The sequence below is a fragment of the Anopheles ziemanni genome, chromosome X (assembly GCF_943734765.1).
Source record: "Anopheles ziemanni chromosome X, idAnoZiCoDA_A2_x.2, whole genome shotgun sequence".
NCBI classification, from domain to species: domain Eukaryota; kingdom Metazoa; phylum Arthropoda; class Insecta; order Diptera; family Culicidae; genus Anopheles; species Anopheles ziemanni.
In genome coordinates, this window is record NC_080707.1 from 2,619,893 (window position 1) to 2,647,217 (window position 27,325).

General features: G+C 42.8%; 1 protein-coding gene across 1 annotated transcript in view; it reads left to right on the plus strand.

Moving 5' to 3' along the window:
- Positions 1-3,806: 3,806 nt before the first annotated feature.
- Positions 3,807-27,325, plus strand: part of LOC131291322 (G-protein coupled receptor moody) — a 52,136-nt gene continuing 28,617 nt past the window's right edge. Inside the window, exons 1-3 of the mRNA XM_058320519.1 lie at positions 3,807-4,193; positions 11,331-11,510; positions 13,669-13,760. Of these exons, the coding sequence (XP_058176502.1) occupies positions 3,807-4,193; positions 11,331-11,510; positions 13,669-13,760 (659 nt within the window). The remainder of the gene's footprint in view (positions 4,194-11,330; positions 11,511-13,668; positions 13,761-27,325) is intronic.

The window sequence follows — 27,325 nt, forward strand, 5'->3', positions numbered from 1 at the left end:
GAAGGCAAGTACCTCATTGCGAGCAGCTTTTGATCGCAAGCAATGCCAGTTTCAAAGCAAAATGCAAAAGAAATAAAGTGTTAAAGCAAGTCTAGCGCTGTTGTCACTCAGTGCCTGCTGTAAAATCCCCTTTTCCGATGCTCGTCATATGTTGTTAGGGTGTTTTTGTTTTGCTTTCTCTCCACACACGGCTCACGAGTTTTCATGATTCGTACGCCACAGCTTCCACCACAGTTGCGGGGTGGTGGATTTATCTTTTCCCCCCTTTCGAGACACATAATAGGCGGAAGAATGTATGCCAGTGGTAGCATTTGTCGTGCTTCATTTTATTCCATCGCTTGGTGGTGTTTCTATGATTTTATCTCCCTCGCGCACGGAACAAAAGAAACATAGAACACTCGAAGCACTTTCACACAAATGCATCCTTCATGCTCGTCGCGAACGCTGTATTAATCCATCATCAAATTACTACACTGAGTTTTTCTCGAGTGGTTTTTTTTTTTTGAAGCAAAATGAAGCCACCCAGTCGATGCCAGCCGACAATGCGATTGTCCGCCTCCGGACGAGTTTTTCCATCGCATATCAATTGACGGAGTGACTAATTAAAACACTGTTTGAAAGTAACCAACGGTTACGTGGCAAACCCGTGTCGACAGAAAAAGGAAACAGAGAAAAAGGAAGCAACACAACTCATTTTACAAATGGACGTCAACGTCAACGAGCCTGGGCGGGCAGTTTCCTAGAAAAACTAACAACATATTCCGATACCATACAAAGTGGATGAAATAATAAAAAATAGATGCGAAATGGGGAAAAAACAAAACTTTACACATTGTCCGTTCCCTCGATTTGTCCGATGAATCCGATGAAACGCAACAAAAAACATTATCACCTTAAAATCTGCCCGCCTGATGCGATCTTAATGAAGCTAAAGAGATTGCGGACTCGACTCCATCGATCGAGGATAATGATTATTCTTTCACACTGCGTAATTACTTCATAATTTGAGGTTACGTTATGCGTGCAAGTGAGCGCATTAAACGTTTTATGTACCATCACTTATCCACTTCAGTTTCCCGATGAGGATTATTTTTAAATGCTTCCATGAAGCGCATAACTTAGTGTTCTGAAATGATTAATTATTTCATTATTGAAATAGACACCCTTTACCCATTATTATTATCTGGGTTCATCGTTTTCTCTACAGTAGTGTTGCTAAAAGTTGTTTTCTTATTCATTTAGTATTTATTTATATGTTTCTAAAAGTTGTTTTCTTATTCATTTAGTATTTATTTATATCAAGTGAGCAGTAAAAACGTGAATGAGTGATTTTCATTGAAGTGAATTCGTTCCGTTTGTTAAATACCTTTTGATAAAAAATATTTCCATTCAGGGTAGATTTTTTCTTCTTGCTAGTGAATTATATACATCTGATGTATCATTTCTTGTGTTAATCTTGTTTCACTTACAGTTTTTTATTATTTAAAATGTTTTTTCTATTATATCAGTATCTAGTTATAAGTATGTTTCGTAACGAGTTTGTTTTATGTTTGACTCCTTAAAAAATAAACTCCAGCTGCTTACTGAAAAATAACTGGAATAAATAATATGTTAAATTGTCTAAAGTGGTGCTCGTTACACTTGTCAAGCCGGTCTGATGCTGTTCAAGGAAATAACGTTGGTTTGGTCGGTAGAATTGTAGCATCGTCCGGTAAGCGCCTCCAGAATCGGATATTTGCCGGTTCGAGCGGAAGGAGAGTTTGAAATATCAGTTAGGCCAAGGGGATAAACGGTAAGCCACCTGGGCATCGGACGTCGTTTCGGGCGTGAAATTTTCTCGAGTGCCGCTTTTGTTTCGTTGCGCGCATGTCCTGCTGCGATAAGTGTATTACTTCTTTTCCCCCATCGCAAGCGAACTTTCTTCCGTTCGGAGGGAAAACAATACTGTCTCGGGGTCAGACAAAAAAAAGTTGGAACTTTTCCCACGCCCCGGGCGTGGAAAGCCTAACTAAAAGTTTGCCAATAAGCAGCGAGGGAGGAGGATCAGGATTTCCCACCGCGCGTATGTGAGTATTTATAGAATCATTTGGTTTAGTTCATCGCTTAACAGTCGGTTTTGCGGCGGCCGGAAGTTAATGAATACACCGAAAGGGCAAAGCTCACCCCAGCACCGGGTGTGAAGGTCGGACAAAACTTGACCAATTGCTGAACACCGGGGAGAAGTTTCGCTCCACCTCGGTTTGGGAATGTGCAATAAATTTCATTAAAGTGCTGCCAGCCACCGGATCACCGGACACTGTTGTGGCAAGCGAACGGAAAAGCCACCGGTAAGGTGTGTAATTACTCCCAACCGGTACCGACTACCCGGGAAAGCCTCCGGTATCTCGTTTTTGTGCTTCGTTTGCCGAAAAATGAAAGTGGCGCACGAAAGGAAGCAAGCAAAGCCGTTACTAATCCGGCACGAGGTCGAGAGTTGTTCAAATATTTGCGCGCGGACGCTCGAGTGTTCGCCCCCCCCCAAAAACGGATCGATCGTGATGGACACCTGGTGCTTTCCGCCCGGTGTTCGCACGAACGCGAGCTTATTCGCGATGCTAAGCCCACACGATCAACCGTTCGGGCTTGACAAGGCGCCATTCGCCGTTAGGAATTGACAATATTATCGCAGCGCAAAGAACAAGGTTATGTTCGCATTCATTACATAGGACAACAATACTTTTACACAAACTAAAACAAACAACTCGAGAACTCAACTGAAAAAAAAGATAATCACTTGAAAGTTTTATTTCAGAAACATGAACAAATCTGTAACATATTCTTTAAACAATATGACAACCACGCAACGAATGTAGTTGTAAAATACCACCTACAGTTTTAATCCTATCAGTTTTTGCAATGTTTTGTTGTTTCAAGTTTTGTTTAATTATTTATCCAAAACAGTTTTCTTGTTTTTCACTTTATTTTATTTGTATCCAATCGTTTGAATCTTTTACAGCAAGGTTGAACGGACATGTTGTACTTTTATTTGAATTTGAATTTATTATATTACTTTGTACTTCTTATGCAATCGTTCGCATGCTTCACAATAAGGGGGGTCGAGCATGTTGTACTTTTGTTTTAATTTTCCTTTCTTGTTCCGGGTTAGAGTATCATACTTAATTTGATTTTCATCTTAATTTTGAACTCTTTTACTGTTAGTTTCCAAAATAGTACCATTGTTTTTCTTTTCATTTGTACTTCTATTTAATCGCCTGCTTCACAATCATAGTGATCTGCTATTATGTACTTCTATTGGCATGTTCACGTATAATTTATAATTCACTGGAAGTCCTAGAAATCAAATCGATTCCATTTATGTTTCTCCATGAAAATAAATGCTTCTGTTCGTTTTGCCCTTTTTATGTTTAGTTGTTTTGTTTTGTTTGAGTACTTTGGACTATTTTCATTGTTATCATTTGCTAGAATGTAAGGAAAGTTGTCGTTTTGTTAAATGACTGCTGTCGAACGGTTACTTCCCTTATCTGCTTTCCGGTGCAAAAGGTGGAAACTAACTACTAACTTTGACGGGCGTTGGTAGATAAATGGTAGTATCCCATCGAAATACCTCTTAAATCATTCCTTTTCCTTGCAATTGAATAAAGGCAATGCCAGGAACTGGCGGCCACGATTGCACACGTACTAAGCATGGCGTTCTGTTCTTGTTTCGTTTCATAAATCACGACCCGCGCGGGAATGTTGCGGGGAACTGCAGCCTTGCAGGTTAGCAGTCGGCATCGACGGTGCCCGTAGCGCACAAACCGCCAGCCATGCGCTCGCCGCAGCTTGAGGACGCGAAAGGCATCCCGGAGGAGTTTGCCGAAGCGGTGATGCAGGTGCTGCTCGGGCTGAAAAACTACAGCGCCACCGAGGACTACAGTGCGCCGTACCTGAAGCCGGTGGTGGCCCGCATCTACCCGCTGTTCATCCTGCTGTACGCGATACCGACCGCCCTCGGGCTGACGCTCAACGTCATGATCATCGTGTACATCAGCAAGTACAAGCTGTTCCGCGACGTGACGCACGCGTTCATCGTCAACCTCGCCGTCTGCCACTGCGTTCAGTGCGCGTTCGTGCTGCCGATCACGCTCATGGTGATGCTGATACACAACTGGGTGTTCGGCCAGTTTCTCTGCTTCTTTCTGCCGCTTCTGCAGGTAAGTCGCTCTAGCACTTGCTAGCCATTCGTTGAACGTGGATGTCGTGATTTATCTCAAAACCGGCTGCACCGGACGACCCCGATCGACTACTCTACTAATATTCAGAAAGAAGTGTCATTGAACAGGACATACTGCCATGTTTCTGCACTCCATTCAAATGTAGATTCAATCTCGGTTACCTCCGCTTGGAAAGATTTGATTATATTTTATGTATCCATGGGGTCGTGATTTCACCGTCAGTTTTGACAAAAGTAAAGTAAAGTTTTTACTTCAATTTACAAATAGAAAAGATTGCAGAAAACATAAAATTCATCAGAAAGTGAGCTGGTTGCATTGTCAAAATAAAATCTTTGTTTAAAATGTATACAGATTCTCAAAAGAGACGTGCACTTGAAGCAAGAGCATACAAATGAACTTAAATAAGTAACAGAAAACTCGTGTATGGCTTCCTATTTTCTCGTTACTAGAAAACAGTCCAAATAAAACAGTCTTCCAACTAAGTTTTGAATTCAAAGATTCAAAAATTTTTGATTAAAATAAATCTTTTTTTGACATAAGGAAAAAAGCTACTTGAACATTCTAGTACTCTGCTTATCTATTCACGATAATAAGATTTGAAGAAGTTCTTTAACATGAGAAATGTAGGATTAAAATTTTCAGTTATACGTTTGAAAGTATCTGTTACTTTTAAACACATTTGTATATTTTTTAGTGCTATAGACGAAACATGTAAAAATTCTCATAATAAGGAAATACTCTATATAATTGTTCAAATAATATATAGCTTCATAAATATATACTGACCCACTTCGAGAAAGTTATGGAACCGTTTCCGGTTGTACGAAGCCCCTGCTCTTATGCACCACCGCAAAGGGTTCCCTGCGAATCGTTTTACTGTAATGCAATGCAATAATGTCGATTGGTGAAATAAAACTCTTGCGATGAGATGTGTGCCGCTTCCCGGTTTGCCGCCTTATAAATCGCGACAATGGGCCGCATGATGGGTCCATTAACACATCGCGCCCTGGCATTCAACACCACCGAATGCTGGGTGTTTTGCTGCGAAAAAAGAAACTGAGGGGCCCAATAAAAACGCCACCATCGTGCCTCCATCTGGTCCCTGACTCCGCTCCGTTTGCCGCTTTGCAAGTCGATTAAACGAATGCGAATACCGCTTCGGGCCGCTCGCGACTCGCCACTTTTATTTCGCTGGGAGTTCGAACACCGCGGGGGGGCCCACTTGAAGGAGGCGGTTTTCCCGGCGGAAATCGGGGAGGGAGGAAGCGTATCGAAGGGCTGATCGATTGTCAAGAGCTTCCGTTTATTAGCCCGTGCTTGGAGCGGGAAAATCGATCGAATGTGGTACAAAAGAACAGTAGACTGAAACAAAGTACGAACGTGTGTCCTGCTTCTTGAGTCTAGTATAAAACCCCTTAACAAAAAGGTCAGAACTGTAAAATTTATAAGTGAGTGTTTCATAAACAAAACATGAAAATGATACAATTGGAAAACACGATAACAGATCGATCGGTTAAGTTCAAATCTCTCCGAACCAGCTGCGTAGGAACAACATTAACGAATTTTAATTTATAACAAGACAGTCATTGGTCTCTTTGGGTTCAAAAGCACACTAAACAACATACATAAAAGGATCTAATTTGGATAAAAGTAAGACTGAACGATTTATGAGAAGAAAAACACGATTTGCCCTATTGTTTGTGGTATTTAAAGAGGAAAAGTAATACCTTGAGTGGTTCAGGGTGTATATTTTTAGCGAAAATGGGACAAAAAACGAGAAAAAAACAACTGAAACGTTAAGGAGTGTGGAAGGTTAATACTTTACATGTACATTTATCGATGAACAAGAAGAGAGAAAGCAAAAAGAGAGAGAGAGAGAGAGATGGAAAGAAAAGATGTAAAATAAAACGATACAAACCACGTCGCAAATCGTGGTGGGAGTTGGTGAAATTGCACGGTTTTGGAAAAGTTCCTTTTCGCGACCATGAAACCGAAAAGTAAAACGTGGAACGTGTGGTCTACATATACACACACAAACACACATACACGCACACCAGCTCATTTTGCCAAAGTCACTAAATTTCGCCTTACGCTTTCGTTCCGTATCGCCGCAAGCGGCAGCGGGAAGTTGAGACCGGATGGGGAAATGTGTTAATATCTGTGTCGGAGAATGGGGTGGAAAATTCGTGGGAAAACCCGTACCGATAACGTACCCAGCACGTGGAAAGGAAAAGGTAGGATGGTGGGGGGGGGGGGGGAACTAACACATTAGTCATCGCGAGTAGAGGCGGACGGGCGGGAGCTTTCACTATGTGAAGCCGAGTGCGGGAGTGAGTTTTCCGTTTTTATTTTCTTTTCGACCAGCAGTAGCTGCTGTTTTTGTCTGACGGTCCGTGTTGTATTGTCCACGGACAATTTTCTCGTTCGTCGCTCGCTGCGGTTAAAACACCGACTGACCGGTGAAGGTATTCGCGCATAGGGAGTTCTTATCGTCGAAGGCGTGAAAACAAATGTGAAAGCGGAAAAGCGGAACTGACTTAAAATTCATACTGGAATACGAGCTTGTTGTTTGTTTTTTGTTTCCTCTTGTTTATCGCTCGTTATCGTTTGTTTTGTTTGCTCAGCCAATTATAATCGTTATTTTTTTAAACGAGAGTCTCGTTTTTACTACTTTTCAGGCATATTTCTAGAGTTTGTCATTTTTTTTTGTAGTATGAGTTTGCATTTGATTTGGGCTTTTAAGGAATCCATTAACACTCCAAAGATGATCATGTTTTGTGAAAATATACATGTAAAAGCAATAGTATATAAAATTTAGATCAGTACAGTATTTTATTATAATTCGATTATCAGAAATATAGTAATATACAGAAGTCCAATATACGATGATGAACCACAACCCATAGAAGAAGCACTAAAGAGTGTCTACCCAAGGTTGTTGATGTTGTAAAGCCTCGAATGAAAGTAATTAAAAATCATAGTTTCATGTCAGTGCACTAATGTTTAAAATTGCACAACTGTAATATTTGTTACAGTAGTTTGATTTGATAAGTCGCCTAAAGACCAAAGCGAAATTAATAAAACATCAATCAACCTTGCGGTCAAGGCAAGTTGGTGAAAATTTACGAAAACATGGATTGGATTGATCGAAGGTTTTGGTAAACATGCATTATTCAAATGTGCCAATTTACATTTACATACCATCACAAGGCACACACACTCACCGGCATATTATGGAGCGAGCGGCGTAGGGAAATGTTTTAACTCGGTCGGGTTTCCCAATCGATAATTCTGCTGGAATGAAAATGTTGTTTACCGTATGCTAGGGCTCTTTACGAGAGCGTTGGGAAATTGACTTGGAATATGTTGTCCACCAAGGGTTTATAATAAAAAAATCTTAAAGTCTGAAAAATGATGCGACATGGAACAAGTAAGATTTTTCAATCAAAGTAATGTTTAATCTGATGATTGAACTTTTATGACTCACTTTTCGACTTCGATCAGGATGACTGGAAAAGAGTTCTTTCGTGAGGGTTTGCTCATTAATATATTCCAACTATTCAATACCTACATTGAGCTTCGCAAAACGGTTGTTCTAAAGGTGAAATGGATGGCTCTTTCCTCGCAGGTCCTGGATAGCGCGAAGGTAAGAGAAACTTTTCCCCGATTTTGCGTTATCGGGTGTCGAAAAGTTTTTCCCAAAAACTGCTGCGCTGCTTCCAAAATTCTAGATGCCGGGGCGCAAAGTTGATGCACATCAGCAAGTCACCGGAAACGAAGCACGATTAAAATGCAGCTCAAAGTGATCAACCCGAAGGGGAGAGAGGGAGAGCTTTGTTTAAATCGCTAGGTCTTCAGGTGTAGGTGTCTGTTTAAATCGCAAGGGCTTGTATCTATACGGGAAGGTAGAGGTTTTAAGAAAGATAAAACCTAATACTGACAAATATATTGTCTGTACTACTGCTTCATTACAAACAAAACCCCCTAATTATCACAATTCGATAGAAGCTTTATTTTAAAATAGTTTAAAAACATACAAAACACATCAACTGAAGAAAAACAGCAAAATTAATACGCTATGTTATAGAAAGACATGATGTTATATGTTGCAAATCAATCACAACAGACATGATAAGTAATAAAGAGGCTAGAAGAAGATATTAGATGAAGTTGACAATCGATTCATCAAGTTTGAGAAAGAAGTATTGCAAATACAACTTCTCGAGTGAAAAGGAAAATGAATTTGTGTTAAATATTTTACAAGTAGTCAACTGACTTTTATTTTATGTTAACCATAAAAATTTTTACTAAAAAAGAATATCAAAATTCAAATCCGAAGGCTAGTAAGCACGGGGTTTATTTTATAAATATTAATAAGTGTAAATTAGTTTTAAAAGTATTATAATATTACTATCTTATACGATGTAATTCATGCTACAAGAGATTTATAATTGCTAGGAAGATTAATCTGTTTTCCTCGTTCGCTTTACTAATCCTAAAGCAAAGCTGAATCAGGTAACCACGACTTCATATTTTATTTATCAATTTTTGTATTCAAATCAGTACTAATGAGAGGCCAAGCAGCAAGTGAAATCATTTTTAAAATAGTTCCACAAAGTTGCGCTGCCTTTGGCGCGCGCTGGCGATTGGTGAATTTTCGCCGTTTTCCGCCGACCGAACCGGGAAGCGAAATGCCAACGCTCGGATTCCCACGGTGCGGATCGCGAGTACGCGAATCATCGCTAAACTTTTCCCGGCACCCAACCGGAAGGGACACTTCTCCTCGCATTTTAGACTTTTCCGCACAAGCTTCTCTTTACTTTTTGCAATTTTTCCACACACCGCCCACACCCAACTGAAGAAGGTTATGCAATTTTGTTGGTTTTGGTTTGTAGCTGTTCGTAATGGCAAGGCAAGCGTTTCGAATCGACCAGCAGTCGGCAAACGTTCGCGTCGTATTATACTTTGTACTGAAGCTGTAATTTGATTGCAAATTTATATGTAAATCTTGAAACTGTTTCTTGTTTTCCAAGATAGGTTTTCCGAGGAATTTACCAGTTTAGGTAACCGTTTCCTCGTTTATATTTCATTAGATTTTGTCATAAAATAAGCTGGACAGCAACATAAATGACCATGTCTTTTTTCTCCTTTATGGATTTTTGTTAAAGATTTGAAATTTTTGTATTTTTGTTTTGGAAATTGTTCGGAAAGGGTCGATTAGGTTTGACGACCCCTGGTGTGGATGGATGAGAGAGAGGGAGGAAAAAAAACAACATCGAAACGATATAGAAATTAAAGATCCGTTTAGAGGCTCTCAAAATTCGCCAAACTCTTACTTTAGTTTTACTCGCACAGGCTTCCTTTTGGACATGCCGTTGTTCGTTATTAAAATTAAAATAAGCCAAACACCGGCAATGGAAAAATAAAAAAAAGGAAAATGAAACACCCGAACGTCCCAGCCCTAACTCTCGGCAGGCGGGAGTGAGCAGCCTTAAAACAGAATCGTAATTAAATTATTACTCGGCAACATCAAAGTGGAAAGTTTTCCCGCAGCATCCGGCGTCACCGCCGCCGCCGCCGCCGCCGTCCGGAAATGATGAAACCTCCCTGACCTCCACCGGCCAATTTGTGACCATCGCCGCCGGTCCTTCCCGCTCGTTGCGGTGGCGTGCTGCCCGCCGGGAAAATTGGAGACCAATACGGGGCCCCGGAAAGAAAAACGGCTGGCGAATGCTTTAAAAACCGATGCCTTTAGCCTTAAATTAAGTGACAAAGAAGTGGACGAATGGGAAAAACACCAGCAAAGGGGTGTAGGAGCACGAATATTAAACAGTTTGTTTTGATTTCTTTTCCCGGAAAAACGCACACGAACCACGAGCGAACAGGGAGGGGGCGATTTTGGAAAAGAAAGTTTTTCGATGAAGAACGTACGATGAAGAAAATGAAAGTTTCCGGATGAAGGATGGCCTCGGAGGAGCGTTACAACGGTGAATACTAACCGACCGTTCCACTTCTTCAAACATCGTTAAGGATCTCCACTAATCGTTGATTATGCCAGTCACGAAAGCGTACCGGAAGATCGGGAAACCGTTTTTTTCCCACTTTCCACTGCAACGTTCAAATGTGAACCGTCATCATCTGCATCGCAAAATTCATAATGAGAACGTTTTCAAAACATACACACATCCGACGATGGCCGGCAAACAAATGCGGCCTGATTGGACCTCGGGAAATCTGTGCCGTCATGGTCCCGAAACGAAGGTTTTTCCCTCCCGGTAGTGACGCGTCCGATTTTCAACCGGAGAACGAGAAGAAATATTGTCATTATTCAAAACAGATTTACTTAGATTAAAAACATTCTGACGAAGGAGGAAAAAAATTAAAGGGTTAAATGGGGAAAGACATATTAAATACGTTATCTTGTTTATTGATTGTCTGCACACGATGGGTTTAAATGGTTTTCATATTCACAATTCGGTTGGTGGAGTGATTTGATTTGGTTTTACCTTTACCTAAATAGTAAATTTTATCAGGAAAGCTTGGCTATCCTTTCACCAGATTTTTTTTTATGTTTTAAAAGTTCCGAAGACGCTCCTTTCCAACCAGCAAATAAAATATAACCATTTCATGTATTTCCACTTACATTTTCATTTTCATGTCTTTGCTTAATTAACTAGAAGATTGAAATAATGTTTTCTCTAATGTGTTCGCAGTTCTTAGGTTTTGTTTTCACAGTTATCTGAAGTTTGCTATCGAATATCATAATCTTGGTTTTGAGGAAAATTAAGGATTTGCAGATGTGAAATGTGCTCAAATTTAATTCATTCAACAATTTAATGAAACGCACTACAAAGGTATTCGAATAGATAAACTAAAATAATATCTTACTTAAGTTGATTTTAAGTTGATAAAATATCGGGAATTTCCCATAACACACTATGTTATTCGTGAACTATAAACCATCGATGTATTTGTTACATTCGCTTCGGACATAATTACTATTGTTGTTTGTTTGTTTGTTTGTTTACCAATGTCCTTGGTTCATTTATCATTCTTGTCCTCTAGCTCTTGTTTGCTATGTTACTAATTTTCGATCTTTTATTGTGATATTTTCAGGACATTCCCCTGCACGTGGCCATGCTGTCACACCTACTGATCGCCTGGGACCGGAAACGGTGGTTGACTGATCCGCTGAAGGTGCGCCTTCCAGCGTTCGTTTGCAGCTGCGCCTCGTGGTTGGCCGGCTTGGTCATCGCTCTGCCGTACCCGATCTACACCACCTTCCTGGATCTGGAGGTGAGGGCCAAAAACGTGGGCTTTTTAGCAATGAATTTCTGAGAAGCTAGCTTTAAAGTAATTTCGCGCCGTAACCCACTATAGACTGTTGCTGTTCCTGGTCCTAAAAATCCATTTATCAACCTCGAAAAAGTCACGCCAATCGAGTTTACGAAGTTCTATTGAGTGTATATGGGTACATTATAGTGGGTCTAAAAGATTTAAAAGGTTTCAAACATTGCGCCGCAGCTGGATCGTAGAAGTTTTGCAGGCAATGTCTGTGACAGCTGTACCCAACGAGGACGATTGGAAAGCGTGGAACGTGGAGAGTAAACCGGCACGTTCTGTGGTTGCCAGGAATGTGTTTGATCGAGGCATCGATACGATTGTTCCGAAATTGTTCGCCTCAAGTTTTCATACCAAGTAAGGTACGCGATTTTGGGCGATTTCTGGAACAGAATTGGGCCCTTCCTCCATCATTACGAGGTCGATTTGTGCGATTTGTTGTTGCGGCAAGGCCTGGGCGTGGTGCGCCATTTGTGTTCGAGCAATGTTTCATCCTACGCTATTTGTTTTGGGTTGTAACATCGGTTCCTAACTGCAAGACTTATTACCGTTCATCGATCAGAGACTCCTTGGAACTCGCCCCGGGGTGAGATGTCGTCGCTTCCTGGAAATCCTCCCTGGAAAAAGGGAGTGAAAAACTATGCCTGCCTTTTGAGCGATTGTCCCGGCCAGTACCGCATGTGATACCAGCCTCCAAAACATCATCACTTGTGATTTTTCTTCCATCGCAGACACTGGAGTTCGGCTCCGGCTAATAGAATTGGATCCGTCCGGCTAATGGGAAGATGAGATGATACCTTCACCCGAGTACTACATCTGTTTTTTTTTCTTTTCCGTGAACCATATATGGCTCTGAAGAGCTCACTTCAAGCCACTAGAGTTCGTTTTCTTCAAGTGCTAAAGTGTGTCCAGTGATTACTCCGCACTAATTTGCCCGACGTCGAACCGGCAGAATCGGTACGATGTGTGAAGGCTTCTCGAGTGAACTAATTCATTTGCTTCGAACCGATAAGCCTTATCACATTACCATCGGCTCGTCTTACGTTCTATCCGTCAGGCTTATGTTAGTTTCGGACAAATCCGATCCGTTTTGTCCTCTGATCAATCTGATCAGAGTCTGATTGGCTGGCCAAGACTGAATAAAGCTCGTAGCTGCAAGCTAATGAAATGAAGTTGCAGTTCTAACGAACACTGGCACTGTTGGAACCATAGAGAAAGCATTAAAACAGTTAAAAATATGTTTTTTATTGTTTTTATTGTATTGTTATTGTGGTTAACATGAATTTCAATAAAAATGAAACAATTTTTCAATGTGGAAAAGCTCCATAAGGACTTAGATTTTTAAAATTTTCAATGTGAGACGTATAGTTTTAATTTTCATAAAATGTTTTTGAGAAGTTTTCTTTCACATACATTTCTTGTGCCCTTCAAAAGCGAATATAAAACCGAAAGTTAAATACCCAAAATCAAGCTTTCCTCTTGAAATGTAGTCTCTTGTAGTCAACTTGAAGTAACAGTACGATTGTTTGTTACTTTTTTACGTTTGTTTGTTACTTTGAGCGGGATTTTATAAACGGTTGGAACATTAGTTAGATCGGTTTGTGTCGTTTTTCCACTCTTTCATTCGTAGTTTATTAACGATTTCCTCGAAAACAAAGTTCACTTGTTATGCGAGTTGAACATAGAAATGAAAGTGTTTAATCAAATCAAATGCGTGGGTGATTTTGTAAGTTGGAAAAATACACAAAACACAAATGGCAATCCGTTGCAATTGGGACGAATATAAGCACACGAACCTTCTTCATAGCGAGAAAAAGCGCTTCTGATCCTCGAAAAATGGATGACATGAAAGCCAAATACGTGCGGTATTGTTAGCAAAGCAAAACAAGCGTTAAAAGGAGAAAGTAAATCAAAAACTAAACTAGTATAATCAATAATTAACGTATTATTTGTAGGAGCAGAGCACAAAGACTAAAAAACTCAGTAGCTTTTGATGCGGGCTAATAAGCTGCCGGGAACTAAAAACAAATAGCAGTTTGTAATGAAACAGCGTTTTTACTAACGTCTCATCCTTTCTCACTAAACACTGTTTTTTCTCTCCCCCCCTCCCCAGCCTTACCTGCCGGGATTTGCGGGCGTCGGCATTTGTGCGGTGAACTTGGTCGACGACATGCAGGAGTACATGCGGGGGCTTTTCGTCATCATGTAAGTATTACTTAGGTGGTTCGCGCGTTCGCCAACTCACTGTTGACAGGCGCTTCAGACCTCCGCGCGCCAAACAATGCGAGCAACCAAGTGGCGGATGGATTTGACACACACAACACAGGACATGTTGTCATGTAGAGCGCGTGCATGATGTGCAAGTTTGCGTTGAGGCGGTCGTTCGTTAGATTGGCGGATTCTATATCGATCAGATTGATGAAATGGTACACTCCCCCCCCTCCTCGGCACGTCCTGGCACGCGGGTGCATCGTCCGGAATGGATGTTTTTTTTCCGTGGCAACGCCACCCTGACGACGCGCTCGGCGAACGAAGCCACTCGGCCAGGAGCCAGCTTTCCGCCATTCCCTCGTTCGTTCTTTCGTTCTTTCCTTCTTTCTTTCTTTCTTTCGAGGTTGTCTGTCCGCTTCCTTCCCCGGGTCGTTCCTTGTCACGTCCCCAGGATCCAATTTCAAAAATCAAACACATCGCATTTTGTCTTCCGCACGGGAGGAAAGCTGCTTCCTAGTTTGGTATGTGTTTGAAAAACGAATGTTGAACCGGTTCGGAGGTGATAATATTTTTTTTCCCCCCGAAACACAAACTAGCCAAACATCGGAACGGAACTCACCCACTGTCTCACCTTCCTTTTGGGGTTGCGTAAAATTGCGAGCAAGCGGCACTAGAGCAAACAAAAAATAAATATACATATACAGAAGAAAAAAAAAAGCATACACACAGAAAAAACAGCACAACAAAATACGTCGCTGAGTGAAATGATAAACAGAAATTCAATGCCTCGGGTTTTGCTGTGGTTTACCCTTTTTTTCCACATGTACGTATGTGTGTGTTGCGTGTCTGATCGTTTGTGTGGTGTCGGGTGATGATGGCTAAGACGCTTACGCTGATGACAGTGGCGGTGGCGAAGATGATGATGATGATGAACATGCTACCGTTGGCTACGTACGGGTACGGATGAGGAAGGATACTCATATCAATCATGTGCAAATAGCCTCGAGACCGTTGGCGTCTCCAGGCAATGGAAAAGGGACCACGGTGGGCTTTGCGTGGGCTTACAAAAGGGAAAAAGAAAACGGGACAGAGGGGAAAGCAGCAGAGCTTTGGATGAAAAATACCCCAAGCAAGCGGACGGTCAGGGAAACGTAACGTTATCACGTTTTTTGAGCTGCGTACCACGTAGCAAAACTTGAATGTTTGAATTATAATACATTTTATAACCAGATTTCGAACGAGATTGGACGCGGAAGGTAATAAATTCAGTTATTAGCCTAGCATTAAATCATCTCACTAGAGAAGGGAATGATATCTCTCTAGCAGGATTTGCCTCGAACTGAATAATCCTCATGACCATTTTATTTCTTCAGTAACTCGTCGCTTAAAACACTCATTTTTTAAATACAATAAGTTATTAGTCCCAAATAAAGATCGTTAATATTAAGAAGAGTGCAGTAAGTGAAATATGTAATACATAAACAGCTGCATAGATAAGTAATCGAGTGAAAAATCAAAGTGAAATTTTTGTGGCAACTTCTAAACTTGTTTACTTTTCTACTCGATTGAGATTCGAAGCTTTGTTCATGAATTTACTAACTCATTGCTAAGAATCCATTCTATTACTTATGTTCATTGACTAAGTAAGCACATACCTTTTTGACATCTTTTCGTATAAAAACCAATGTGTTCACTGTTCTTGAAAAAGAACGTATCGCTTTTCGTTATACGTAAAGATATAAGAGTTCAAGGATTGAAGTTGAAGGAGTTTTACAAAATTTGTTTCAGTTTTTGTAATAAGGACGAGTTACATTTGCATTGAACTAGTGAAGTAGTCAAACAAGTGTGTGGAACGAATATAACCAGTTGAAACGAGTTTTTATAGATATAGATTGTATTTAAAAAATACTAAATTTATGTTAGTACTACAGACCTAATAATAACAATTGAACAGTTCGAAACTTCCTATCGAATTGAGTTTATTTTTAACTTGCAAATATGTTAATTCCCTACACACCTGTATCAATTAAAGGCGCTGTTTGATTGCCTGCCATCAACTGCGGATCACGTGAATGCTCGAAGCGAGAAGAAAAAATGGTAGCAAGGTCACATCTTTGTCGTATCGAACGAAATGTTCGCAGAAGCACATCGCTTGTTGCATACATTTTCCAACAGGTTCGCTTAAGCGTCACGACAACTAAACCCAACCCTGCTTTTAGCAGCAATTTCGTTCGCCCTCCTCCAAGCACCTGGGAGGAAACGTCGAATTACGAGCTGTCTTTAGAATCCGTAGCCTCAATACCCGAGGAGGTGGAGTCTATCGGTTTGTGATCAGAGGAGACGGCGAGAACTGAATAGAGTGGGAAACGCTACTTGGCAGCACGGGACGGTTTCACGTTCGCTTGCGGATGGAAAATTGGCTGCCGGCACAAACGAATCCCGATTGGCACGACAAAAAAAACCATGTCACCAGGGCGACGTAAAGGAAACAGTACCAACTGTCGGGGAGTTGGTTGGCGGGGTTTTTATAAGCATCTCCGACGGGGCAGAAGTGGTGGTTGTGGTGGTGGTCGGTCGCCCGGAAGTATTGGAATTTATTGGCTAGGTAAACCCGACCGTGCACACATGATGCTCCGCTGTTCGAAAACAATTTCTGCTCCGTTTGAGTGGAGCGGTGTTGACGTCCTGTTATGGATACTCCACCTGCCGCCATTGTGCTGAGTCCTAATTTAATAGCACTATAGTAATATGGCGAACGTCTGGCGAATGGGAATGAAATGGATGCCTCTGTGTAGCGTCCATTGTAAGAAAAATGATGGCGAAAAGCGAACGAACGAACTCAAACACACCGGCGAACTCTCCGAACTCAATGTTCACCCTCCTTCAGCATAACGAAGAATGTTCTGCCCGGGCACGTATTCTATGGTAGATGGCGGACGCAAAACTATTGACTTTTATCGAGCAACTGGAAGCGTAACGCATTGCTCACATCATAAGCCATGATGAAGTTGTGTACATTGCTCCAACAGCATTCCCTTCCTGGGAACTCTAGTCTCTGTAGATACGTTGGAGCCCGATTTTAGAAGCGTTACGAATTTGGTAATCTTTAGAGCAGCTACAGCGTATAGAGGTGAATACAGAGTGTTGATTATTGGCTTTAAAATATACTGCGTACTCCCTCAGGAACGACTCGTTTAGCTTGTTTGGATATTCATCCTAAACTTCCAATAGCTGATCTACGTGGATAAGGCCATAACCATTATTGGGTATCGGGACTTCGAAGTGAAAAGAGAAACTCCCAACGGTAACGGAAACTACCGATAGTTCGTCAAACTGCATCAAGAAGTTCCGTTCACATCGGAACCTTGGAGTACACCAACAGAGTTGTTAGTCGCCTCAGAGATTTAAATCCGAAACAAGGGAACTAATCCTAAACAGGATCTGGAATCCCAAACACACTTCCTCTATAGTTTATTTAAACATTAAAGTACGCTTATGGCATTCGAGCTTCTGTTTGCAATTCCAATCCCTAATTTAGAATCAAATCAACTATTGGGATATCCCCTATTGGGATTCGATTCCTAGTACGGATCGAATCTCTCTGGTGACTAGTAGCTCTTCTACTCACTTTTGGGAATAAAATCCCTAATCCTTCCTAGGGATTCGAATCACTGTGACGTCAAAAACTCTACATGAGGATTCAAATCAATCGATTCAACAATAAGATTCTACTAACTCACTCAATCGTATTCAGTACGCACACCACTAGTTCGTTGCGCTCCAGCGAGTCCCCAGCACCGGAGCGCACCGAAGACGTCGACATGTTACTTTTCTGGTTAGTAAGTACGCCACGCTTGCAGACGGGCTGGCTGGCGGAGCGAGGGCAAGGAAAACCCAGCTGACAGGTGACACGGGCACATTTGACGGTTCGCTGGCATTGTGATGTACCGTGCGCCAGACTTACGAGTCCCCGGATCGGTGATCCTCGAACGGGGACAAAAATGAGCCAGTCCAGCCTCTGCTGGAGAAGCTTTCACACCGATTGCTTTGGGCGACCGGAGTTTTTTGTGTGAACAGAGCTCACACACTTCGATCGCGGTTCGATGGCGACGACAATTGATCACCGGTCGCCATCTTTCGCACGCAGCCTCGGTTGTGCGACGCAGCTCTCTGCTTAAAGGTAGCGTTTCGACAGCGGAAGCTCGCCCAAGAACTCGCCCTGACAGGACGAACCATTATTCGCTCAACAGTGCCACGATTGAGTAATGGTTAGAGCACGCTGGGTGGATCCCACGCTTCGCATTACTCTTCGCAGAACGCGTGCTGAAGAGGAATGTTTTACGCACCACTGCCTCGAGGACAATCAACCTATCCGTCTCGTTCGTCCGATGTAGGTGTGTGTGTGTGTGTGTGTGTGTGCGATACGCTTCCCTTCTTACGCGTCCTTTTTCGTTTGCCTCCTTTCTTGAACTTTACCAAAAGCCGGTTCTCCTTCATTCGGAAGGAGGCGGGCTAAAGGCTGGGAACCAACTCCATGCTCTTATCACACGACAACTCAACCGTTCTAGCCGGTCCGGAATGTGCGGAAGAGGTGGTGGAGTAGGGAAAGGGGTTGAGGGAGTGATGGGGCTCAAGAGAAGGAGCGCTCAATGGCGCGAGCAGCAGCGTGTAAGCAATCGAATTGAAACCCGTCGTTGACAACCATTCGCCCTGCAGGTTTTAGTGAGCTCGTTTTGACCATCCCACATTGTCCCTCGTGGTCCGGTTTCTCGTCCCTCTCGTCCCGTGTGTGTAGTTCTTCTTCTCGACATCACCCAACTTGTCCCAATATGTCGTGTACCCGCCTTCCAGCGACAGGTAGACGAAACGTCACATCAACAAACTTGCTGGGCAGGGAGTATCTGAAGCAGCAATCTTCCGCTTCTAATCAATCTCCGACCAGGTCCTGGCGGCGAACTTGAACAGATGCGGTCACCTTAATCGGATCTTGCGTCTTGCGTGTCTAATACTTTCGGCCGGAGAAATGCAATGCCGGTGAATTACTTATTCTGTCCCTTGTTTGGATGTCGAAAACACTCATTTTACAAATTCCAAAACACCGATACCGCACCCTGATTCTAGATATAAATAAAGCCGGCCGTAGAAGGCCTCAAAAGTTCGTCAGTATCTCCAAGTCAAGGCTTTTAAATATATAATTTGGAAGAGATTGGATAGATTATCTTGGTACTATCTACTTTGGATAGATAGCCACGTATAAACGAAACATTTTGGGTACATTCAAAGGCTAGGATAGATCCAAAATAGAGTGATATACACAGTGACCGCAAGGAGATCGCCCGGAGTGGATGGTTTACCCCCGTTATACGAGTATTACAACTATCTCAACCTTTTTGTTAATTAGTGTTGTTTAGTTAGCAAATAGAATTAAATAAAAGTATTACGAATCTCTTAAGTTGTATCTCCGCTGCTATATGATTGGGTTTTTTAGAGGTAGACCATGTGTGGAACTTTTAAGATTAAGACACCTTATGATACCTAGTAAGAGTTACTTCTGCCAAGTATACTCTCATGTGGCATTAAAAGAACTCCCGAAAGAAAGACAAGGGAATCGATTTCCTTCTTTTTCCTGGAAACAATTGCTCAGATTGAGCAGACTCAGCGCACAAGTAGTAGAGGGTTCCCTTGTCGAAGTATTTCAGTTCGTTAAATCGTTTGGAAGATCGTTAAAAAACGAACCAAAGTCCCTATCAGGACTCTAGAACGAGCATGCAAACGAAGCGGGCAGGAAAAAAAGCCATGTGATGGAATGCCAGCCGCCAGCTCCATGGCGGATGATGACGGTACGCTCGCCCTTATCGCAGATTTCCACAATTGAAACTGCAAAATTGGGCTCCGTGTTTACGGCTCGGCAAATAAAATGCACGGCTAAAGACGAACGTTTAACGAACACACGCGCACGACAACAATGTGCTGGCGGACGACCGTCCGCGTACGTTGTTCGCGTAGGCCGAGCACCAAGCGAAGACGCCCTGCGCAAAAACTCAAGGTGAAGGAAACGCGGAGATAGCCTTGGGCCGGGGGTCCTTACGGGTACGAGGCTTAATGCTGTTCAATTATTCAATGCACACCCCCATCGTCCATCGTTGGGTCGGGTTTTCCGAGTGGTGGTACAGCTTGCGTCCTTTTTTCACGCACACGCAAAAAGAGGGTATTGCTCGGTTGTGCCTTATCTTCTGCCATCGAGCCGCTGACGGGACGTCGGATAGGGGAGAAGGAAGGTGCACGCGCGTCTGTGTGGGTGGAACGTTAATCTATGCCACTTGCAACGACGAGCCGTAAACTTGACCTCCTCTCGCACGAACCTGGCTCTGATCTAGGTGAACCTCAAACTCCAAATCGCTTGGTGGCGAAGCACCCTGGCACGCAGCCGAGGAAGTCGATACACACTTGCCATATGCCAACGAACGAATTACCGACCAATCCGTCTGTCGAGAGCAGGTTCGAAGGGCGTCCCGTGGGAACAATTGCCATCCGACGGTGGTGAAGGAACCCTGGGCTTACATGGTCGTCATCCGGGGAACCGAAGGCGGAGCGAACAAAAACTCGACCAAGTGTAGCCAGCGACGCTATCGACAGCTGGCTTGCAGGTTTTGCAAAAGAAACACGGCGGCATCAGTTCGTCCTCGCTCCGCTCCTCATACGCATACTATCATAGGACTACGGCCACCTACCTGTGACAATGAACTCTCAACTCGTTAGGAGTGCCCGGTGGCTTAAAGAGCACACACCGTGGTGTATGTATGTGTGTCAGTAACTCGTTACTGTCTACCTGGATGGCTCCGAAACGGAACTCGTCGTCCCAATAAATTAGATCCTCATGCCAACAGAGGATACGCCGGAGTAAAGGAGGGCAACCCCACCAGGCGTACCTATTTTTACGAGACGTCGTTAGGAATCTGGCTTTCTCGCTGCTGCAGAAAAGTTGGAGAATCAAGAAACCCAAAGCCATAATCCTCTTCCTTCCCGGGGAGAGACTTTGTATGCCTTACAAGCATTTTACTTTTATCTATATACGATGGTTCCCTCCCAAAGTCGTACACGTGCGCTTATCAAGCTGGGAGGAGACGTCCTCCCTGTCGCACGATGCGATACGTGTTGGACGACGAGTGCCCGAAAGTATGATGGATCGCGATATCGATTTCCTAACCTAACAAAAAAAACCCGAGTACTTATCGCATCCGTGCCAGCGATCGATGTACGGAGAGTAGGCAAACAAACGAAGAAAAGTGCATCCAATCGGGAGATCTTACAAGCAGTGCTTGACCGAAGAGTGTCGACGGCAGGCGAAGAGCCGACATTCACTTGACTGGAAAACGATAAATCTCTCCCGGGTGGGACATATGTCCACCAATCGCCGCACTCCACTCGGGTTGTCTGCTTCTGAACGCCAGGGGACGCCAACTGCACGGGTAATTTGCATGATTTATTTATCGCCATTTTATTCGTTTGGTGAATCGCAAGGTCGCTGCCTTCCGATGGGGGGGGGGGGGGGGGGGCAGGACCTCAATCTCATCAAGAACTGAGGCGGGAGTGAGGTGCTGGCTCGATTGAAGTGCAACCGAGCCGCTGTAATGTCCATGTTGCACAACCATCTTTGGTGCACGAGTAAGAACGGCCAACTGTCGTCGCGCTCTCAATGTCGGTGTCAGCCGGAAGACACTTAATGGATGACATCCAATCCCGGGAAACCTGTTGGTCCTGGCCATTCTGCAGCAGGTTGGGGATGAAGAATGCCACCATGCTGAGAAGTCTCTGGTGGTAGATTTTGGGGTTTACTTCTCGTCGATGTGCGGACAGGCTCACTCGAAGGAACGCGCGGCTATCTACAATGGACTCCACCAGAGACGGTGGTAGAGGCGAGGGCTACATCAACCGCAGAGGGTACCATATTGGATTTATGGTGAAGCACACTTACAGGTACGGTGGCACTCGTACAGAACCTCCACGGCTGGCAGGAAAGCGACCGTTCGTAGAGTCAGAAGACCGCCGAACTTCTGATTGTCCCGCACCCCCTTACCTATTCTCGATGATTTCCCGGGCGGTGGCGAGTCCGAAAGCAGGACTCGAAATGGTTCATTGCTGGCGAATGCTAATTGCATCTGATTTGACTCCCACCCATCGACACGGTCGGCTGTCAGCTCGGTCGACTGCACTCCCCGCTGCGTAATCGGCCCTATCCGAGCCTCCGGAGTGCCCGGTGTGTGTGTCTGTGTGTTGTCAAGTGTCCATAAATCAACAAACCCCGTCCGGCAGCTTCGGCCCACGAGTTCGGAACGTCGTTTCAGTCGCTCCAGTCGGAACCTCCCGCTGGCCACGAGGGTATTAATTTAATCTACCATCTACAAAGGTCCAACGCGGGACACACAATATGGTACTCTGACATACGAGGGGTTTTGGAAATTCGTTGATAACAACCAAAAAACACCACAACACTCCACACAACTGCGGGCGCTCGTGGCATTGTGGCTCGTTGTTTAGGGAGTCACTGTTGTGTTCGCACGACCCTTTAATCGATGATCGCACGAGAGGTGCTGTCTGCACCTGCAGGTATGGAATGTTGCGGTGGTTTTTGGTGAGTGTACATGTACTAGCTGAGTGGCGGGACACACCGATCTCCACTATGCAAATGTACATCACTCGAATTCTTCTCCCCGAGCGCACAGTGGTACTTTGGGCATCACATATTTGGATAAATTAAGTTCTATTTGATAACTAAAGATTATTTTTGTAAACTATTTGTTAAAAATGACAATTCATTGAGGTAATGTACCTGTTGAATCTGTAATAAAGATCGTATTTTACTCGTACGAGTATCAAAGGTTGCAGGACTAGCCAAAGATGTAATTCCCGACTCCCTTTTTGCAAGCAAATCATTGTTCTGCTAATAATTGCAAATAGGGCGAGACGTCAATGATTTCCCATGTTATGGAGTTGTCTGACCAAACTTGCAAAGCCTTATTTAATATTGTTGACCTTCTTTTCTACAGTTTTTATGTTCGTTTCCATTCTAAAGTCTCTTTAACATTTAATATTTAACATTTAATTGGTATCACAACCACGGTCAGCTTTTTAGAAGAAGAACATCACCTCTCCAGCATTGGTCGATGTTCTTTTTGCTGTGCAAAGGTAGCCAAACTGATTTTTTGACGCTTCAAGTACGTTTCAACCACCTAAGAATAAATACACATGAAACAAGCACAAAATGCAGACTTTTCACTAAACGTCAAAAAGATTTTCAGTTGACTGAAATTTTCCAAACTCATCTCACGCTTACACTACTCACAACTGTACTGTAAATGATCTATAATACGCTGTTTATTGCTTTCATCGATCATTTTAAATGGCTTTATACTGTTGACTTCTTCTAAAGCTGTCAGTGGAGCAAGTTGTCAAATAAATTTCTTTGTTGTAAAATAAATTTCTAGCCTGGCTACGTTGAGTGAAATCTTAGTTGCGTCACTAAAATTGCTTATTTATTTCGTGTTTAGGCAGGTGAAGTTTTGTTTCACATTAGTGAAATGAGTGTTTGACAGATGCTGTCAAGTGAAAGTGGTAATCGTTTAAAACCCCCTTTAACAACCGGGGGTGAACTTTAAAAAAGTGAACCGGTTGAAATTTAAATTCGATTCCATGGCGTGAACAAAAGTAGACTTTGTACGCATTTCGCTCCGCTCAAGTGCCCACTGTGCGGGCGAGGTTGTGTGTTTTGCTGGTCCACTCCACCGTCAAGCGACGCGCCGTTTTGCGCTCGGGAGAGCAATCAGTCGCTCGCGTGTGTAAGCTCGTTGTTGGGATGGCACATTCTAATTTGGGCCAAATTTTTACATTCCATCTTCATCATTCCTCATCCCTGCCTCTCAGCACCCCCCCTCCTTCATGTCCACCGCGCGTGGCTTCCACGGAAACCAGCTCGTTCGTGGAACACGGCTTGCATTTAGTTCTTCGTCTGTGTCCTCCGGAGTGGGCCATCTAGAGTTGAAAACCACTTCAAACTAAGCACGCAGCCGTCATGTCTGTATGTGTGGGTGTGTCTGCTAGTCGTTTGAGCTTAAGGGCGCTTCGTGCCCTCCCCGAATGTCCGTGTACAACGAATCAGTGTAAAGCAAATGGTTTTGCCTGGTGCACATAGGGAAAAGAGGCAGAAAACAGATAGTAACTCCTCTCCGTAGTGCTGGTGGGGGTGTTTGTAGCTTGCATTCTACACTCCGGAGATGGCACCGGTGCAATTCACACTAATTGAAACGCTGCCCGTGCTAATTGTTTGCTGAGTTAGAAAAAATGTAAGAACGAGATTAAGCGAAAGCAGCAAACGTAGAGTGCAGTTCGAAAAGCGAGGAATAAAGACTGAATATATACCTGCGATGGCGGAACGAGATCTCCAAACAGCCGAGACGCAGTTGGCAAGGAAGCAAACCACCCTTTTCCTTATGCTGCCTCGTAACTCGTCCCTCCTCGTCCAAGGCGTTCTCCTGGAAACCGGCTGATACGGTGGCGAAGAATTGTGTAATGTCCTGTAACGCTTTGCCAAAGGTCGAGCTCGAATCTCACTACGAATCTCACTACGAGCACGTACAACGTGCTAGCCCTTAAAGTGGCCCGGAGAAAGGGACACGAGATTTAATTAGCAACCGGCATCCGTCGTCCAACCGGGTTTCGACCAGTTTCGCTCGGAACGACACTTTTTACCGCCCCGAAAAACTCAACGTTAGACGGTTTTCAATGCCGGCGTCTTAACTTCGGACCGTTTTGCGATGGCACTCTCAAGCATCGGAGAGCGCTGTCTTCGCCTCCCGAACTGGAACTGGTGCAATTTGATACATTTTATTACCGTGTGGTCTGGTCTCGTGTGGTTGCCGTGGGATACGGGGGTGTGGGGGTGGAGGGGGGACGGGAAAACACTTGCCCCGAGCAACCATTCCACGATAGAAGGTGCTTTCGGGAAATTTCCAGCAGAAAGTGTTTTCAAACTAAGGAATAATCGGATAATCGTCTGCATGTCTATCTATGTGTGTGTGTGTGTGTGCTACATGAACATGCGAAGCCTAATTCACAGTTGAGTATTTGATATTTATGAGGAAAAACACCAGAATTGGTTGCCAATGAAACAAGTTTGATTTTTTCATTCAAGAAAAGTTGTTTTTGTTTATAAGTCGCAGAATTCTCACAGAAATTTTGAGCCAAATCAAATGCTTTTAGCAATAGACCACCAAAGTTAAGCTCAAAGTGAAATGCAGGATAAATTATGAAAACTTTATTATTCTCGTTTAATATAATATATGGGTTGTAAAACATTTATATCAAATTAACAGGGCTATTTTTCATTCAAGATAAAGTAAAACACTAAAACATCTCTTCAAAAACTTTAGCAAATTCGTTTTGGATACCGTCGTTTTGTGCGTATAAGATCATCTTTATGGAGCAACCTTTAGTATTTATTACCTCTATTTGTTTGAAAGCAGGATTTTGATTCAATACTTGTTTTTAAAGTTCATCCATACAAGATGTTAATTCATATTGTTAAAATTATGTCGATTTAAAAGAAATGATGTAAACGTTGCTACTTGCAGAGTGTTTGCTTTTGCTTTGTAATGCTCCGCGTCGCTATCATTGGAGTAAAGTTATAATTTACTTGATTTTGAATTTATTTACTCTGTTTTGAATTGAAAACTAGCTTTTATTTTTCCCTGTTACTACCTTTTGTGAACAATGAAAGATTAATTTATTCTGCTTTGTTAGTGCTGTACAAAGTTGAAAATTTTAAATGTACTTACTAAACCAACTAACTAACTTCTAACTTATTCCCGTATATAATATGTGGATGACTAATGGAGTGGACTGATTAATAGTTGTGGCTCAAAAAGGGTGGTTTTATGCACGCGGTAATTCGATAATCTTATACTTGGTTTCGACAAGAAAATGTAAAACTATCTTTATAGCACCGTTGAGCATCAAAGGATGTTGAAACGAGGGAATTACTCGCCTTCAACTAACGTGCCATACTCCAGGATTAACAATTCATTTGCTCCTTCTCCATAGCTGAGGAAATTAATCTAGGTTGATTGGGTTGGATTTCGGGATTTACTTGTATCGTCATGTAACGCGATACTGACAATACTTTCATACTCCTTACTCGATGTTTAATTTCACTGAACTGTTTAAACCTAATGAGCGACAACGGAATGCAAAAGCTCAGACATTAAGCTGGCTGCTCGCGGTAACCACTCTCGAGTGAGCGATCCTGAAAGCTGTTTGAAGTATTGTCCTTGGAGCGCTTTTCAAAAAACGCCATCCTCCGTGTGTTTCTTTCATCACCCCGTGTTTGTCCTGAGTGCGCCCGACACGTGCTGCGTTCGACGCAGCATAATGTGCGCTTTTTAGTTCATCTCCACGATTGGAGCTTGAAAAGTGAAACATTCAGCACGTTCGGAGGTCTAGAGTCGGTGCCGCTGCTGGGAAAACTAGAGCGTATGGGAGAGTGGTCTTGTATGGACCTCTAGAAACACGAATATTTTGTTAAAAAGCACAGTTTTTCGTCTCCCGAAGCGCTACAAAATGAACTCAACAAAGTGTTCTTAACACTCAAACAAGGACATTCTTTTTATTTCGCACGTTTTGATAAGAAAATGTATAAATGAAAAAAAATATCAATATACCATACTTAATTGCACAAATAATTAAATCAAACAATGAAAGTAAGGCAACATATCCATATCTCTCTCGACAAAGGTATGAGAAAACAATATTAACAACATTAATATGGTAGCATTAATTTGAAAGACAATCTAGAATGTGAAACGTGTTTGAGAAACTCTTTTAATGTTCTACTACAGGGAACATTTATAATTTAGATGGGAATTTCAAGGTAAAATTTTCCAACTTCAAACTAATTTTATTAAACACAAAGGAAATGGTTTTAAATGTTTGAAACATAGCAAATCAAAGTGAAATAATAAAGGAGTATCATAGAATGTGATAAAACTAAAAACAAGCAGGTGCTTGCTTAAATTAAGACAGTATTTATCCGTTTAAGAGAAAGTGATTAGATAAAACTTAGAAAACACCCAATTAAACACAATTCGTTCTACATATTCATGGAGCAGTTTCCCCTACCGGGAGTTCCGGTTGGTTGCCGAGCGAGTGCTTTAACGATGCCAGTGGAGTACGGAATATGGCTGATTTTGCCCCGTTTCAACACGTTCTCCGTGCGTTCTCCCATCGGGAAAAAAGGGCGCCGATGTTTGCGGCAGCGAAACCTTTCAAGCACTTCGATTTTAATTTTAATGAGCAAAGTTCAAACAGCAGTCAACTCCCACCTCTCCGATGGTCCGCGTATCGCCGGTATGGTTTTTACACCGTTCGTTTCGTTCGTTGGTTGTTTTTTTGTTTTGCTTGTGCAACCGATAGCGTGCGTAATCATCGTTTGGTTTTTTTTTTTATTTTCCGCCCCGTTTGCTACGGATGCAGGCACGTTGCATTTTGTTCGGGCGGAAATTGTGGTT